At 36.0% G+C, this 16,436-nt stretch overlaps 1 protein-coding gene and 1 long non-coding RNA gene across 2 annotated transcripts; both read left to right on the top strand.

Moving 5' to 3' along the window:
- The first annotated feature begins 982 nt into the window (after positions 1-982).
- LOC119617810 lies at positions 983-1,339 on the top strand. Its single transcript, XR_005234226.1, has 3 exons — positions 983-999; positions 1,078-1,110; positions 1,199-1,339. It is a non-coding gene; the product is annotated as an uncharacterized LOC119617810 (long non-coding RNA).
- A 6,354-nt stretch (positions 1,340-7,693) lies between these two features.
- On the top strand, positions 7,694-16,198 carry LOC108228766 (myelin-associated glycoprotein). The gene is made up of 17 exons (XM_017404378.3): positions 7,694-7,926; positions 8,012-8,308; positions 9,985-10,365; positions 10,768-11,055; positions 11,140-11,433; positions 12,191-12,235; positions 12,356-12,697; positions 12,783-13,082; positions 13,188-13,293; positions 13,450-13,497; positions 14,138-14,164; positions 14,247-14,397; positions 14,481-14,519; positions 14,612-14,638; positions 14,815-14,880; positions 14,968-15,001; positions 15,452-16,198. Exons 1-12 carry the CDS (start codon positions 7,842-7,844, stop codon positions 14,332-14,334), a joined length of 2,301 nt encoding a protein of 766 aa, XP_017259867.2. The 5' UTR covers positions 7,694-7,841; the 3' UTR covers positions 14,335-14,397; positions 14,481-14,519; positions 14,612-14,638; positions 14,815-14,880; positions 14,968-15,001; positions 15,452-16,198.
- Positions 16,199-16,436: the final 238 nt, after the last annotated feature.

The following is a 16,436-nucleotide window of genomic DNA, read 5'->3' as shown; positions in this document are numbered from 1 at the left end:
AGTGGCTACAACAGATCCCAGGAACAACATCAGACATCTCAGTCCAGAAATGTGCAGTTCTAGGCACAGCCAAGATACTGCGCAGAACCCTCAAGCTCCCAGGCCTCTGGTAGAGGACCCGAGCTCAGAGGATGAAACAAGACCACCCGCGGAGGGTGAGAAGGGAATTTTTTTTTTATAACAAGAAATCAAGAAATATTTCATTAGTTTAGTGTGTATTACCTTGCAGAAAACACAACTTACGTCAGTGTGGTTTTATTAATATGTGTATACATTGTTATTTGTTGTATCAGGAAACCCTGTTTTAATTAGCAGATACAAATAAAGTTTATGCATGGAAAACATGTCTAACTACTCAGCTGTCTTTATTCAGCATTTCTCTTGTATTTAGGTATTTTATTGCCAAATGTAAACTAATATTAAATTTGTAAAATTTAGTGTTTATTTTAAAGTGCTTTTTTTCATCTTAGTGAAAGTTGGAAAGCATCAAAGTGGTAACTAGGTAGAAATGTACCATATTTTCTGGACTATAAGGGGCACTTAAAAGCCATCAATTTTCTCAAAAAGCGACAGTAAGAAGTTGTAATGTTTCAGTACGACTTTGGTAACTACAAAGACACACTGCTTGCAGCATTAAGGCTCAGTTATAGTCACTCTTTGTAGCACTGCGCACGCTGTAGGCGTTTATACTTGACGCTTACGTCGGTACAGTAGTCTCCGAAAAGACAGTGGGCTGTTTTGTTTCGCCTAATGCGCCTTATAGTCTGGTGCAGCTTATATAAGAGAAAAGTTCAAAAATGGACCGTTCATTAACAGTGAGTCTTATAATCCAGTGCGCCATATAGTGCGGAAAATCTGGTAGTTGTAGTTTGTCAGTTTCAATGTCACTTTTCAACAGTAACAAGAAGGCATTTTTGTAATTTATAACTGAAAAATATTTAGACAGTTAAACACAAACACTATGAGAAAACACATATATAAGCAAAGTCAGGATGGCAGGTAAAATAATCGTAAAGCAGATTCATTTCATTGTGTAATAAATCTTTTAATGTTTTTAAAATGTTCCATTTTATTTAGCATGTGGAACCGGCTGTCCAGGATGTCTCGCAGGTGAGAAAACAGCATCTGAACCTTTTTTGTTTGTTTGTTCTGTTGTCACATCTAAATGAATCGATAAATAAAGCTGTGATATCTACAGGTTTCGTTCTAATGGCCCCCAAACATCAGGACACATGAGCTCATGAAGACCAGAGGATGGTTGTTCTCACTGCAGTTTTCTTTTAAGTGAAAAATGGTGGTTGCATTATTTTATATACTTTGTGCTTTTCATGTTCTGTAAATGATTTGCATTTTTTCTGTTAGTCTTTTTATGCATTTAATTAACTTTTGCTTTGCTATCTTATTGTTACAATAAGCTAAGCGATTACTGATTAATGTCAGTGCTTAAGTTTGAAAAACCAGCTGTCGTGGAAATTATAACAGAAAGGGTTTGGAGCACTTGGCAGGTGTTTTATTTTTCCATTTTGTTTGTCTGTTGAGTTTTTTTTTTTCTTTTTTTTTTTTTTACACAAAAGCTCCAGAGTGTCAGGATTTGGGGGTTATTGTTATTTTCCATGTTGAAGTTTGGGTTTATTTGTTCCTTGTATTTTGTTATTTAGTTGTCTTTATGTTTAGTCTTTGTTCGTTGTGTCTTTGTTTCATGTCATTTTTCACTTCTCCTCAGTCAGTCACTTGTTTTCCCTGCCACGCCCATCTTCACCTGATCCAAGTTGTAATCACTCACCTGTGCCCACTTTCCCTAATTACCCTCTCTCTGCCTTTAAAACCGAGCTGAATACGAGCTAAAACCTGTGTCATTCTTTGTCGTGTTTCTTGTTGCTTTTAAATAAATCATCTTATTTCAGGAACACTATGAGTCTGCGTATTGGGTTCGCCGCTCCTGACACCAAGTGCAAAACACAGCCAGCTGTTTGTAGTCCAACCCACAAACAGCTACAGGTTTTATGAAAGTTTTTGGTCAGTTTTAAACGAGACCTGTTTGTGAGTGGTAATTTTTTTTTAGCAGGTAAAAAAAATATTTTCAGTAACTAATAGAATCACTTCTTTGCTTGTTGCATATTATTACACTGAATCTCAGTAACTCAACTTTGTATTGAACTATGTGAAGCTTAAAAGCTGAACTTTATTGTATCATTTTTATTTTTTTAGTGCTCATGTATGTTTAACAAATCAAATTGTTGGCACTCTTTTTCTTCACTAACCAGACACTCACAACTGCAGTCTATGTTTAAGAATTTTTCAAATATGTTTTGTTTTTTGTCATTGGATTTACAGCCTGTTTAGCAAAGAACAATTTGTGAATTATGAGTTAAATGAAATGATTTTACAATTAAACAAAAACAGGGATCAAAGAAAGTCAAAGAAAGAACAAAATATCAAAGTAAAAGATGGACAAGAGGGCGCTCGTGACCCGAGAGACGTTGGCTCAACTAAATCTATTCATTAGGGAGGCCACTTTGTTTCTACAGTAACTGTTACTATATAAACTTTTTAATACTCTGAAAATAAACAAATAAAAGCAGAATATAAATCAAGAGACTGGAACAAATGTCAAATGAGGATTTTTTAAAAATATGATTGAAATCTCTTACTGGAATTGAGCTGAACAGCTTCTTATTCATTGGTTCATTTATTAAAATGATTGAGAAATGAGACTAAAAACAGAAATAAAAGGAAGTGCAGAAATTTTTTGCACCATTCCCAGCAGTTATTATTCTCTGTGTGAGATCTCTGAAATGTCCAGACTTTCTAAAATGTACATATTATCTTAGAAGACGCTGATTGATTTTATCTATTGTTTAAACATTTTTGTTTCATTATTTAAAAAAGTCCTAAAGCTCACACAAAATGTATTTCAAATATATTGTACAGATTTGACCATTTTGACAGGTGGGTACAGACATCTGTGATGAGTTCATGAATTAGACGACAAATACGGCCGTCTCAGGTGATCACGCCTCCCAGCTAGAAGCAGGTGCACATTTTATTTAACTCCATTGTGTTAACAGCCACGACAGAAAAGAATAAGGAGAAAGTACTATCTAAAGCACTCTACTTCAAACAAAACATGGCTGCTTCAGAATAACACTCAGCAGCTTAAAGACCTGCCTGCAGGGCCGGCCCAAGTTTGTTTGAGGCCTAAAGCCTCATATGATGTTTGTGCTTGAGTCTGTGTGCGTTTGTCTGTTATGTTAGCAAAATATCTCCTAAATTCCTGGACAGACTTTAAAGCAAAGTAATCGTTTGAAGGCGCCTCTATAACTGATTAACTTTTGGGGTCAACCTGATTCAAGATGGCTGCGACAGCTGATGGGACGAGGCAAACCCAGAAATGGCTCCAACTCAGTCAGTTTACAGATACTGAGCTAAAGTTTGGTGGTAGTAGCTGAGACTCATTAACAACACATACTCTGAGCACTCACTCATCACACATGACATCAGAATATCGCATGAAAGCTGGCGGGTGATTTGTATTCCTTGAAAGGAACGTAAAGCCTTTTGTTGTTTGTGCATTAAACACAACTAATATTGACAATGAATCCTGTTAAATAACTGTGTGACTGAAAATGTTCTGATTTGTAATCCAACAAAGAAGATAACAATGACAATAGAAAAGCAGTTAAATGAATAGGTGATCTAGAATAGTAAACACCTTTTCATTTTTTTATGCTTATGATTTTAATACGTTTCAGTCACATAAAGCCAGCACTTTCTCATAGTGAAACTGCATAATCTACATAAAACTTTAAATAATGGACAACAAACAGTACACTGATCACTAAAGACACATTCAACCGACCAACTAGATAGATAAATGCATTTTATTTACTACATCAGAACAATATCAGCAGGCAGAATGGTAGTCATGAATGGATACGGTCCAACACACAAATAGCAGTTTACAGTAAATCTGCGTTTTTGTTGGTGTGAATACATTGTTCAGCATTCTCTGCAGTTTAACGATTATGCCGTGTGCTGTTAGGAATAGATGAGTATTACTGGTGAGTGAGAGGAGGAAGAGGGGTTGTGAAAACCTAGAATTCATCTCCCTTTAAAGGTCACAAGATTTGCATATTCTACATTTAGAAAGAAAACAAAACCCCTCAGTGATTGGGAGCTTATCACTTAGAACAATAAACAGGTTTTGTAACTGCATCCTTCACATTTTGTGATGTTACAACTTTGACAAATTAGTCCACAGACAGACAGACAGACAGACAGACAGACAGACAGACAGACAGACAGACAGACAGACAGACAGACAGACAGACAGAAGAACACCTGCCAAGGGATCAGCACCTTCTGTAGGAACAATCTGAGTCAGTTGTGAAACAGATTAGATAAAACTTTACATTTTTACTTAAACAATGAAAGAGATGCAGCCTCTTTAAGTGGGTTCAGTATGAATCAGCAGACAGTTTTATGCTTCACTAAACTGCTAGTTCTGTTTCCATCTCTATCAAAAGGGTAAGATGTTCTCAGCAGAGTTAGGAGGTGAATGAACATTTACAATTTTGGTATCAGGGTATGTACCTGGTACTTACCAGGCTGTATCATGCATCAGTACCATATTTAAAATAGAAAAAAATCAAACAATTTAAATACTTAGATCTTACCAAACACAAATCAATCAAAATGAGTCTGCCTCATAAATGAACATAAGCTGCAAAAAATACATGTATATGGAAAGTCAGTCTCACTTCATTTGTGACCCCACTAAACAATCTTTTTTTTTTTACTTTGTGCTCATAATCACTGGTTTTACATCTGGTTTCTTGATCAATTACAATCTAATTTAGAGTAATAAAAAGAACAGATTCAGGAGGTCCTACACAGAACAAAAACACTCATCGAACCAGTTGTTAAAATCTCAATAGTTAGTTTTCTTCTTTTCCTCTTCTTCTTCTTATTTCTTTGTTTTTGTTTTCTTTGTTTTCAGGGTTTTTTTCCAGTATTTCAACAAAACTAAGAATAATGAATAATTACTGTTTTCATGCCAAACTAAGATCATTTATACCGAGAAATGACAGAGTTACAGCTGTTTGTTTTACTGTAAATTTGGATTTTTTTATGCTGCTCTGTACTAAAAACTTGCCACATTACTGTAACACATGTACGACTTACTTCATTTGTATTTTTTCACAGGGAGGGGCTTAATAGTAAGCTCTTTTACTGTCCTATGTTACGGAGGGAACTTGCACCACCCACATTTTCTGGGAGGCTGATAAAAAGATGTGCTTTCAAAAAATTTGGAAGAAATCTTAAAAGAAATCAGCTTTGGAGGTAAGTCAGTGCTAGGATCCTTTCCATATTGTTGTAATTTTGCAGCATTCAGCATTTTCCAAATATTACTGCTTTGTTGGAGAAAATATTACTTTTGGTTTAAAATCAGAAATATGGCCCAAAAACTTGATTTTCTGTCTTTCAGCTAAGACTTCAAGGATACTTTGCCTTTTTATGTAATATGGCAACAGACTGAGCTAGTCAGCTTAAGTGCTTTGTAATCAGATTTAATAGTATTTTGACCATTTAAATATTTTTTGATGCACAAAAAAATTTGGTTTTGGCAAACTTAGTTTTAGTTTTGTAATAAAGAAATTGTAAATGATCTAAATGTTCTTTGTAGTACAGTATTCTTGCATTTTGCAACTTTTTGGCAATTTTTTTCTTTGGCCAACATGTTAAAAACTGTGATTGCTTATTAAAATACGCAAATGGGATGTTTTTGTAGTTTTTGTAGTGGAAAGTTTTCAGTATAATTCGAGTTATTACGCAAATATATTTTCCAAGTTGGCTGGTCTCTAATGTTATTGTTTTTTTTCCAAAAACAAAAGAAAACAAAACAAACAAAAATGTTCTAGCTGAATGAACTCACAATAGCAGAAAATAATTCTGAAACAGCTTTTCAGATAATTTCTTATAAAAACCTGTCCAAACCTGAAACCTAAAAGGGGAAGTGTTGTTCCTTATTGTTTCTAAAGCTCCTCTTTAAGAGACCTTTTGTAACCTGACTGATGTTGAGTGTGATCACACCCCCTATAGAAGGTCATGAGAATCAGACTGCGGCGGTTACTTCTCTAAAACACTTTTTTTTAAACAATGAACACCATTTTGTTTTACTTGTCTTCCCAGCTTGCCTTAAATATCATTATAAGTTAGAGAAGCAGCTCCTTCTTGTGGTGAGCTACTTCATTGTATTCAATGCAACTGAACAGTCAGTCTGTAGAAACAAGGCCAAGCTGGCATCCCTTTATAGAAAATATGACAAGTGATAATTCACTATAAGAAGTGCCTGCATAATACCAAGAAATGAGCAGAGTGTATAAACAGAATAAAAAGCAACTTGGGTTGCTAGGTAACGGGGATTGTGACGCAATAATCTCGAGGTTTTTAAAACAGGTTGTTTTGCAGATACCGGAAAACATTTACTTATTGTTAAAAAATGCTGGGTGTTTTTTTTTTTGGACTAGGACTGTTTCTAGAAGCAGTAGAGACCCAAAAGCAAGTACAAAACCTAAAAGGTCCCATTTAAACATTTTTTAACATTGAATCAAATTTCATTTTCTGCATGGTGAATAGAAGACAAGTATTAGATAGCTGTTACAGTCATGAAATTAACTTTAATATTCAAAAAAGTCTCAAAAAGATACGATGGGAATAAGAACCCATCTCCTGTGGATATGTGACCCCATCATTAACTCTTTACTCCAGATATTACCATGTGAGAGTGAATGGGATAAATTACCAATCATTGAGGGTGACAGAACTGTGAAAATCCTTGTCTTGGATTGACGGAGTAAAAGCTCTGAACTTTTCAGAGCCTTTTTGTGAATAAGGAATGAAAATTACTGTACATCTTTGTCATAAATGTTAAAATATACAGATTTTTTAAATTATCATTGTATTTGTACATACAGCTTCAATGCATTATGTAAACTAATTTTATGTGTCTTTTAGATATCATACACCCTTCATTAATTCAGCAATGTCTCGATTCAGCCCCTTGCTCCTACACTTCTTGGCTCTGGGTAATTGAACATTTTTTTTCTTTAATGTTTGTTAAACATATAAATAACAACTGAGTTATATAGTTTAACTTGAGCAATTTTTTTCTCTTGCAGGTTATGTTTTCTGGACATCTGAGGCTTGGTATGTATCCATGCCAAGCAGTATTAAAGCCTTGGAGGGTTCCTGCGTCTATATCCCTTGCAGTTTTTACGACTATAGATATCCACCTACAAGACCAAGTCCTGTTGTTTGGTACCAGTGGGAAGACTATAGCTACCCTTTGGTTTGTGACAACTGGCACCCAAATGATGTCATAGACCAATACAGAGGAAGAACAAGCGTGCATACAAATGACAACAGATGCAGTCTATATATCAGCGAAGTAACCTGGTTCCACCACAGAGACAAACTTTATCCTTGGGTAGATAATGTGTGGAAAATCACCCACCGATTCTTTGATAAAACTGTAAGGATTGAAGTCGTAGGTATGTTGCCAGTGAGAACTTTTGCATCCAAAATAATTATTATGCTGTTGTACTTTTTTTCAGTTTTTCACATTTCCTTTTGTAGACCGCCCAGAGGAACCGGAAATTACAATCACTGGTGAAAGGAAGGTTGGAAAGACGGTAACAGTGAAATGCTCTGCTGATCACACATGTTACCGTAATTCCCCGACCCTGAGTTTAAACATCCCACCGAAAGACCAGCATCAAACTGAAAATAGTCTTGGTGGTGGCGTATATAGAGTCACCAAAACAACAGATTTCACCATCATGAAACAAGATGAAACAATAGAGTGCACTGTCCAACACCATGGTGGTAAAAGAGCAAGCACTTCTACAACCATAAGGGCCACATGTATGTAATTGCTATTAAGAATAAAGTAATGTTTTATGCTGTCTTTAAACTTTATTAACCATTTGTTCACTGTTTAAAACTTCAGGCTCCTTTTTAGAACTAAGCATCAGTCCTCCATCAACTGAATTTCTTGAAGGTGTTGCAGCAACGGTAACCTGCACTGCCTTATATACTTGCCCTCACTATGCACCAACTCTCACATGGAACTATGCTAGTATGCCAGCTTCCACATCAACATCTGAAGTATCAGGACAGGCTCTGTGGAAAACTGTTTCCACGTTGACCTTCACATCAGCAGCTAAAGACCATGGAAAACAACTAACATGTAGTGCCCAATACTCTGAAGGACGTACTGAAACAAGCATCCCCCTACGGGTAAAAAGTAAGTGTCAATAAAAGTTGACAATTTAAAGTATTTACTACCCTACTCACCACCATTTATCCCCATTTCTTCCACATTATTTACAAATCCTGAACATAGTGTATGTAGTAATGTGCAAAAGTTTTAAATCACCCTATTTAAAAACAAAATAACTTTGCATCCCAAAGAGTCAGGCTTTTTTATTTTTAAAAAAGGCTTTCTTAAGTTATTTTGAAGGTTTTTGTGTTGGACCAGATCTTATACTTGACCATGGCAGCATATAGTCCACTGTGTTTTTTTTTTATGATCATGACAAAAGAATATAAGCCAGGCTTGAAAAGATTTTCTGCAGCATATGAACAGTATCTGAAAGTCATGGTTTTAAAAAAATAGAAACAAAATCAACAAAGACCTGACACAGAATCTGAAAGATGGATCGTTCTTCAGTTGATTCTACTGTATGCCATGTTTTAAGCTCATAACTGTTTGGGAATCATTTTGTTGGTACTAAAGTACTGTTATATATGTCAATCTGTGTCATCTTTGGTATTTTTTATGCAAAGAAATTAACAAATTCTGTCATTGTTGTGAGGATTAGGATTTTTTGTGTTTCTGTTTTGTTTTCTTTATTGTTTTGTTGTGGGTTTCTGTTAGTGTTTAAGTTTGGTTTTTCCTGTTCATACTCAGTATTCACTCCTCCTCCGTCTCTCTTTTGTCCTCCTTGCCACGCCCATCTCCACCTGTCTGTCATCATCTCCACTCACCTGTTTCCACTTTCCTCGTTACCCTCAGCATTTAAACACCCGATCTTTTCTCTCACTAGCCGTCGGTTCATTGTTTGTCGTTTGTCACTGTTCTCTGTGCCTTGGTTCCTTGTCGTCTTACCCTGCTGTGTTCCTGGATTTTTTGTTCTCTTTGAGTTGCTGCCACGTCAGCTTTTGTTTTGTTTATTTTTCTTATTAAATTAAGTTTCTTTGAAGTTGAGTCTGCGCTCAGGGTTCTTTTCCGTAACCCCCGATCTTGACAATTGTGACAGGCTGCTTGTGTCAAAGAGCCTAAAGATCCAGTTTAAAATTTCTTATTTGCTAGGTTTTCTGTTTTTTGTTGATAGAACACTGGCTTATCTTTTGTGTTAAGGAGCCTTTTTATGGATGAATGGTTGATACCATAACTAAAACAACACTTTGAAAATGATCAAGTAATGGACAGAAAATGAGTGAAAAAGAAGACAAAAGTAAAGAAAACCTTTAAAGATCTTCAAAAGTCCACTTTTACACAGTATGTCTTCTTAAAAAAAACTGAAACAAAACAAAAGATCAACAAATGAGGAATGACTTGAGACTTTTGCACAGTTTTTAGACACTGTATGCACAGATACTTGTGCTAAAATTTGGTTAAATAATTGTTTTCTCACAAGAGGTTTTGGTTTACACTTATTGTGTTTGTAGTGGTCTCTTTTGACAGGATCTAAAAGCCTGTTGTCTCCTTACAATACCACATGTACTTTGGTTAGAAAACTTCATTAGGTTTAGGATTCAAGGTGGTTAAAGTTAGGAAAGCTTGATGAAAACAATCCAAACAATCTCCCATCAGAACCTGAACTTTTGTTTTCACTCAGCTAATTTTCTGAACCACTTATTATGTTAATAAAAATTAATTGAATACTTGATGAATATATATTTATATATATTTTACAGGAAACATGCTTTCCTTGGATTGGTCTTTCTCTACTCCGGAAAGTCTGCCGGGATTGAAGGGGTCATGTATCATCATTCCTTGCAAGTTCAGTTACAGTAAATCCAAGCCAGATGGCCTCCAAGTCATATGGTACTTGTACCAGAGTAAAGGATACCCATCTGTGTACAACCAAAAAGAAGGAAACATCATCAGTAAATTTGCTGGGATAACCAGTCTAATTGGATCTGTATCAGAGGGGAATTGTAGTCTGAAGATAGACAAGCTGGAGATGTCACACAACAAGGACCGACTGTACCCATGGATTGATAAGGACTCAATTACTTCCTTCCACTCACAGGGCCACTCATTCATCGATAAATCCACTCAGCTTGAAGTTTCAGGTAAGCATTTCTCTTTTTATCTTTAAGTCAGGTCAGTGTTTGTAATCAAGTATATTCTTGGGATTTTTCAACATGTCCTATGACAACCAACAGCTAGGAGAAGATTTTAGATTAAGTTATGATTTTAATTATCTGCCTTAATTGAATAAAAATGTCTTTGTTGAAGCAAAATGGCTTTCATAAGAAAAAACTACAAGCAAATAAACAGTTACTTAAACCTTCATAGCTTAAATTTGTACATCGTTCATCCACCAACTTTATTATGATTATTATTTACAATAACGTATGCTTACAATTATTGGCCTAGTAAATTAAATCAGATCTTCCAATATTTCTGATGAAATTCTAAATTTCAGGATTCGTTTACGTTCTGTCTCTTTCATTTTTGTTTTGTTCTTTTAGAAAATGCAGAAGAACCACAGATAATCCTCATTGTTGCCCCTAAGGTGGGAGTTGAGAGCAAAGTGTCTTGCACTGTCCGCCATACATGTATCACAGCTCCTCCTGTCTTTACTCTAAGTGGTATTCCTGGTACAGACCGGGTCACAGACTCTCAGGTATCAGATGGAGTTTGGGAGAGAACAGTAGAACGAACTTGGACCGCAGAAGAACAACACAAGAGTGTGGAGTGTAACGTTGCCTATCCTGGTGGTCAAAAAGCCAGAAAGGAACTTCAGCTGAATGTTGAATGTGAGCACATTAGTGATTTATAATTCAGTAAGATCCTAAAATGTTCTTTAACTTTAGGTCTCACTGTTGTTTTTTTCTGTTCAGGTCTATATGAAGAAATCACCATGATTAACCCACCAGGCGAGATGATAGAGGGCACAGCACGGAGTGTTGTTTGTTCAGTTACCTACAGCTGCAAGAAAAATAAACCATCCATCGTTTGGAATTTTCCAGACATGCTGAGTACAGTGAAAACCATGGAAATCACCAAGGACTTTTACAACATTTCATCCAATCTGACGTTTATTGGCTCTTTGGGGGACAATGGAAAAAAACTGAAATGCACGGCAGAGTTTAGTAAAGGGGAAACCTCGGCCTCTGCAGATCTTAAAATAGGACGTGAGTTTTTAAGCGTCACTGATCATGTTCACCTATTAGTTTGACACTGTTAGAGACCTTGTTGTTCTGGAAGGGTTATAAAAAAGTTACAATGACCCCAGCCCCACCTGAGAACCCAGCAATTTGTTAAAGACAAAAAAAAAAGTTCTGTCAAACAGTTTTTAATAGTTAGTGCCTTATCCGCTGTGACGTCAGTTTTAGAGAACAGAGAATAAAGAAGGAAGAAGTTCTCCTATAAAAGTCAGACTGATGTTTAGCCAGACTGGTGCCTCTTTTATAGTGATTTTTTTTACCATATAAAACAGCTAAAATATGTCATACTTGTGTGACAGGATGCTATATTGGCTAAACCTAATGTTTTGCATGAGGCCATTTGTTTAGTTTGTCACTGTTTTCTCAATGTTTGTGCTCCTATGCAAACATGCATGTGCTGACCAGAGCATTATAAAAGTTTATTAAACTCCTGGTTGACTGATGAGATTGACTGATCGAGCAAACTAATACATTCAGTAATACATTTAGTAGAACTAATACAAACATTGTTTTGTTGAGAAAACATTGACAAACTAAACAAATGACCCTGAAACCATGATATGATCTGAATCCTTGATTTGGTCAACCATTCCACCCACTATGACCATGGTAACATGAATGTGGCTTTACATTGTTATCATTGACAGAGAGTGAAAGGAGACATTTTACATAATGTAACATAGCATTTAAACAGGTTTTAAAAAATATTATTCTTTTCCCACAGCATACGAGTACAAGTTTGGAGAAGATGAACCTTTTGACACTGGTGGTGGGTTCTCTTTTCAAATCTCTCCAAATATTTATTTCCACATGACAAATGGACTGATTTCAAAGAGATGGACAGACTTTTTTTTAATTCCCCAGTTCTTTTCTTTCTTTTTCTTGATAGAACTCCAAGTTCGTGAAGCAGACGTCCCTCACAGCTTCAGTGCTCTGACCCGGTCCTGTGTGGTGATCCCCTGCAGTTTCCAGAGCAAAGACCATGAACTCATGACCCGTGGCATCTGGTACAAAAGATCTGGGCACAGCATCGTCTTCCACAATGAACGGAATTCTGTTATGGACCATTTTAAAGATCGAACCAAATTGTTGGGTAATCTGCACGAAGGAGACTGCTCAATGGAGATCGACGACATCAAACCTTTTGACAATGGCCCTTTCTGTTTCCATGCACAAAGAGAATCTGTAAAGTACAGATTCAACAACAGCTGTGCTTTTATTAAAATGAAAGGTCTAGACTTATTAAGATGATTCAAATGTGAACTGCTGTTTACCTTTTACTCTCTGTAACACTACTTTGTGTTTTCCATCCTCAGCTTCCCCAGACAAACCAGTGATGAGCGCAGTTCCAGCTGAAGTGACCGTTGGTTCGACTGTGTCTGTCTCTTGCTCTGTCAGTCACACGTGTTCATCACATCCTCCAGAGTTTTCATGGAGTGTTCCCAAAATCACCAGCCAAGTGTCGGACTCTTTGATACAACGAGGCGTCTGGCAGAGGACGTCCACCATCACGTTTATGGTTGCTGAAGGAGACGGAGCCAGAAACCTGGCCTGTACTGCCACCTTCTGGCGTGGAAAGCAACAGGGCAAAAACACGGTCACGCTTATGGTCAAAGGTTAGAGCCCAACATTCATCTGCTCTGTGTATGCCATGGAAGTATTTTATACAGCTAACTGAGTGCTTTTCTTAATGTGTTGGCATGAAATCTTTCCTTCACCAGGAACGTCGATGCACCAGTTTCAAAAAGTCGCCCCAGTGGCCTTTCCAGTCACACTTCTACTGATGAGCCTAGCTGTAGTGTTGGGAGTATTTCTCTACAGGAAAATGTTGAGTAAACATTTCAAGTTGAAGCTTTCCAAAAGATTTCTAATATAAGTTCAGCTGATGTTAGTAGTTGCCTTCCTAAAATTAAAAGCAATTAGTGTAACTCTTGTTGGCTTCAATAAACCCAGTTTTTAACTGATTTATTTTCTCACCAACAGGAAACGGGCCAATGACCCACTGAGACCACCACCTCGACCAGAGAAAAGGTCTGAATTCAAATTTATACTAAGATCTGCTTAAACTGTTTCTCAAGGGAAAAAGCTGTTCTTTAACATTCTGTTTTAAAACATTTTCTTTGATTATGAATAATTCTCTTTCAAGTCATTTTTATTTATATCTATATTACATATTGCATACATCTAAGACAGTGAATTGCATAATGGGTTTAAGTTGTTATTTTACTTTAGCTTTATAATATAAATGTGACTGAATAAGGATATTCAGCTCATATCAACATACCTGATGCTTGCATCAATGTCAGTGAGAAATAAATGAGTCACTAAGCTCTTTCAGCTGCAGATTATCACCCAACGCCAGGAAAGGTGGGCAGAATATCTCATTACCCAGTGGACAGATTTGAATGAAATGTGCCAAATCCTTGGATGTGCAGCTGCACCTGATTAACTTCTTGAGTCAACCTGACTCAAACGAAAAAGATGGCTACAACTCAGAGAAATTTCCTGATACTGAGCAAATCTACTGAGCTTATTTACTGATACTGAGTCATCTCCAACACAGTCTGGCTCTTTGTTTAAAGATTTGGCATGAAAAGAATGCTAGTTTCATGAAAAAGTCACTTTGAATGAGCATTGTAAAAATGTGTTTCTGTAATTTAAACTTTCACAGGAGATCTCTGTGGGATAGATTTTCCAGGTAAGCTTGGGTAAAAACCTTTAGCAAGCTGGCCTCTCTTTTTTCTATTCATACCATTAAAGCTATTATTGAAAATACCTAGGAGATATCCTCAGGAAGACAGGGAGAAACCTCCTAGGCCAGAAAAACAGTATGTAAGCAGACTTCTGCTTTCAAACTGGACTAATTAATTTGACCCACATTCTAAAAACTGTTTCTTTACACAGGAGATCAATTTGGAGTCGCTTTTCTCGGTAAGAACGTTTGAAAGCAAACTCTCCCTTTTAACCTTCAATTTAATCCCATATTTACAACTTTTTTTTTGTTGTTTTCACAGAAGAACAGAGGAGGACAGAGTCAGGTGGCAGGATGACAGGTAGATTAATTTCATTGGTTTTTCAGTTAGACTTTAAACACCTAAACAAATGTTTAGGTTTCTCTTCAATACCTAATTTTTTTCTTTTGCAGGAGGTCATTCTGGAGCAGATATTCAAGGTAGTTTTCTGTGTTATTAGCCCCCAAAATACTAAACATTGCATTAAAGAAATTTATCACAAGAACAATGACAACATCGCTAACCTCAATGTTGGTTATTTATAATTTTTTATTTTCTCCTATAAAAACATTTTTAAGCACACAAACTCTGATGTATGATTTTCTCTCATTCCCAGAAATAACCCTGACACTGTAGACCTGAACACTCACGTCTCTAAACCACGTCTTCCATCCCCAAAGAAGTAAGTATCACTTTGAGGCTTTAATTAGGTAACTGTTGTGATGTTTTTAGTTGATTATTAATGATCTGCTTCCTGTTTTTGATCCAGGAACCAAAGGCGACCTGCTCCTGCAACACCTCAGGTTAGTGAGGGTGTGATGGGCTGTAGTTTCTTTCTTGACTTCACTGTTAAACATTAGGAAAAAAACAACACCAAAATATTTATATATGACTATATCCGCCTTGAGGAAAGAAAAATACATTTCATAGAAAAGTAGGCACCTGTGTTTCCTCCTCAGTATGGGTCTGAACACTTTGTCAGTCAGGTCATTTCAAAAGAAAAAAATTAAAAGCAGCTACATTTATTGTATTTTTGAGCAGTGCTTCACACATGAATGTAACCAACATTACAAAGATTTTATTACTTATGACACAATGATATCTTATTTGACCAAAAAACACTACAGCAAGACCCTATAAGTTTACCAAAAGCTGTCCTATAGCTTTATTGTATGGTTCAGTCTGTGGGAAATAAATTGATAAAGTCTAGAAAATGATGTAACTGATTATCGTTCTTCTCAAATTTGTTCCAGGATTATAACCTGTACAGCAACATTTGAGACAGAGACGGTCTTGGTGTCATCTTGGAAAATCATCTTCATTTGTCAAAATGTTGTTCCAGTAATATTCATGCTTTCTTGTTCTTGTACTGAATGCTTACTTGTGAAATTTAAACTTTTCATTGAAGTGAAGCAGCAGAAAAAGGCCAAAAATGTATCATAAAGTAAAGAGTAGCTGCAAAGCTGTGGGGGGTCTTTGGGATGATGATGATGATGATGATGATGATGATGATGATGATGATGATGATGATGGAGGAAAATGTAATTGGTCAGTTGAAGGAGCAGTTCATGAATGACGTGTGTTTGCAGCAAGATTTTTTTTCTTTTTCAAAGTGTGACAATATTATAAAGCTAGCTTTAAACATTAAGCCTCATCTTCCATGGAGGGCAATGCTCATGTTTATCTTTTAGCCAAGCATCTCATGGATCACTGTTCCTGGCAGGTGTACCACCTTAGTGGTTTTATTTGTGTCTATATATCAAAGAGAAAACTATAAGGCTGGGAAATCTGTATAGAAATACTTTTCTTAAACTGAACAAATAAATTCTTTATTTGCTATCAGATTTGGATTAAACCACTTTCATTGTTAAAGTTTTGGTTTAAAAGTAATATTTCATTTACTGCGTTTGCAAAAAGGTTATTCTGGAACAGATTTCAAAGGTACAAGTTTCATTAAAATAAAAAAAATAATTTAAAATAAAAAAATAATATAAACAACAAGAAATATTTCATTAGTTTAGTGTGTATTACCATGCAGAAAACAAGACAACAGAACTTAACGTCAGTTTGATTTTATTAATATATGTATACATTGTTATTTGTTGTATCAGGAAACCCTGTTTTAATAAGCAGATACAAATAAAGTTTATGCATGGAAACCATGTCTAACTGCTCAGCTGTCTTTATTCAGCATTTCTCTTGTATTTAGGTATTTTATTGCCAAATGAAAACTAATAT

This window comes from Kryptolebias marmoratus, linkage group LG16 (genome assembly GCF_001649575.2).
Source record: "Kryptolebias marmoratus isolate JLee-2015 linkage group LG16, ASM164957v2, whole genome shotgun sequence".
NCBI lineage: Eukaryota > Metazoa > Chordata > Actinopteri > Cyprinodontiformes > Rivulidae > Kryptolebias > Kryptolebias marmoratus.
Note: the sequence above shows the minus strand (reverse complement) of the source record. Positions and strands in the feature narration are given on the sequence as shown.

Excerpts from the sequence above, each read along its gene's own strand:
- LOC108228766 (XM_017404378.3), top strand. The coding sequence starts at position 7,842 with ATGAAACAAGATGAAACAATAGAGTGCACTGTCCAACACCATGGTGGT. Across the intron at positions 7,927-8,011 it reads TACAACCATAAGGGCCACAT|GCTCCTTTTTAGAACTAAGC; the intron begins GTATGTAATTGC and ends TTAAAACTTCAG. Across the intron at positions 13,083-13,187 it reads GGTCACGCTTATGGTCAAAG|GAACGTCGATGCACCAGTTT; the intron begins GTTAGAGCCCAA and ends TTCCTTCACCAG.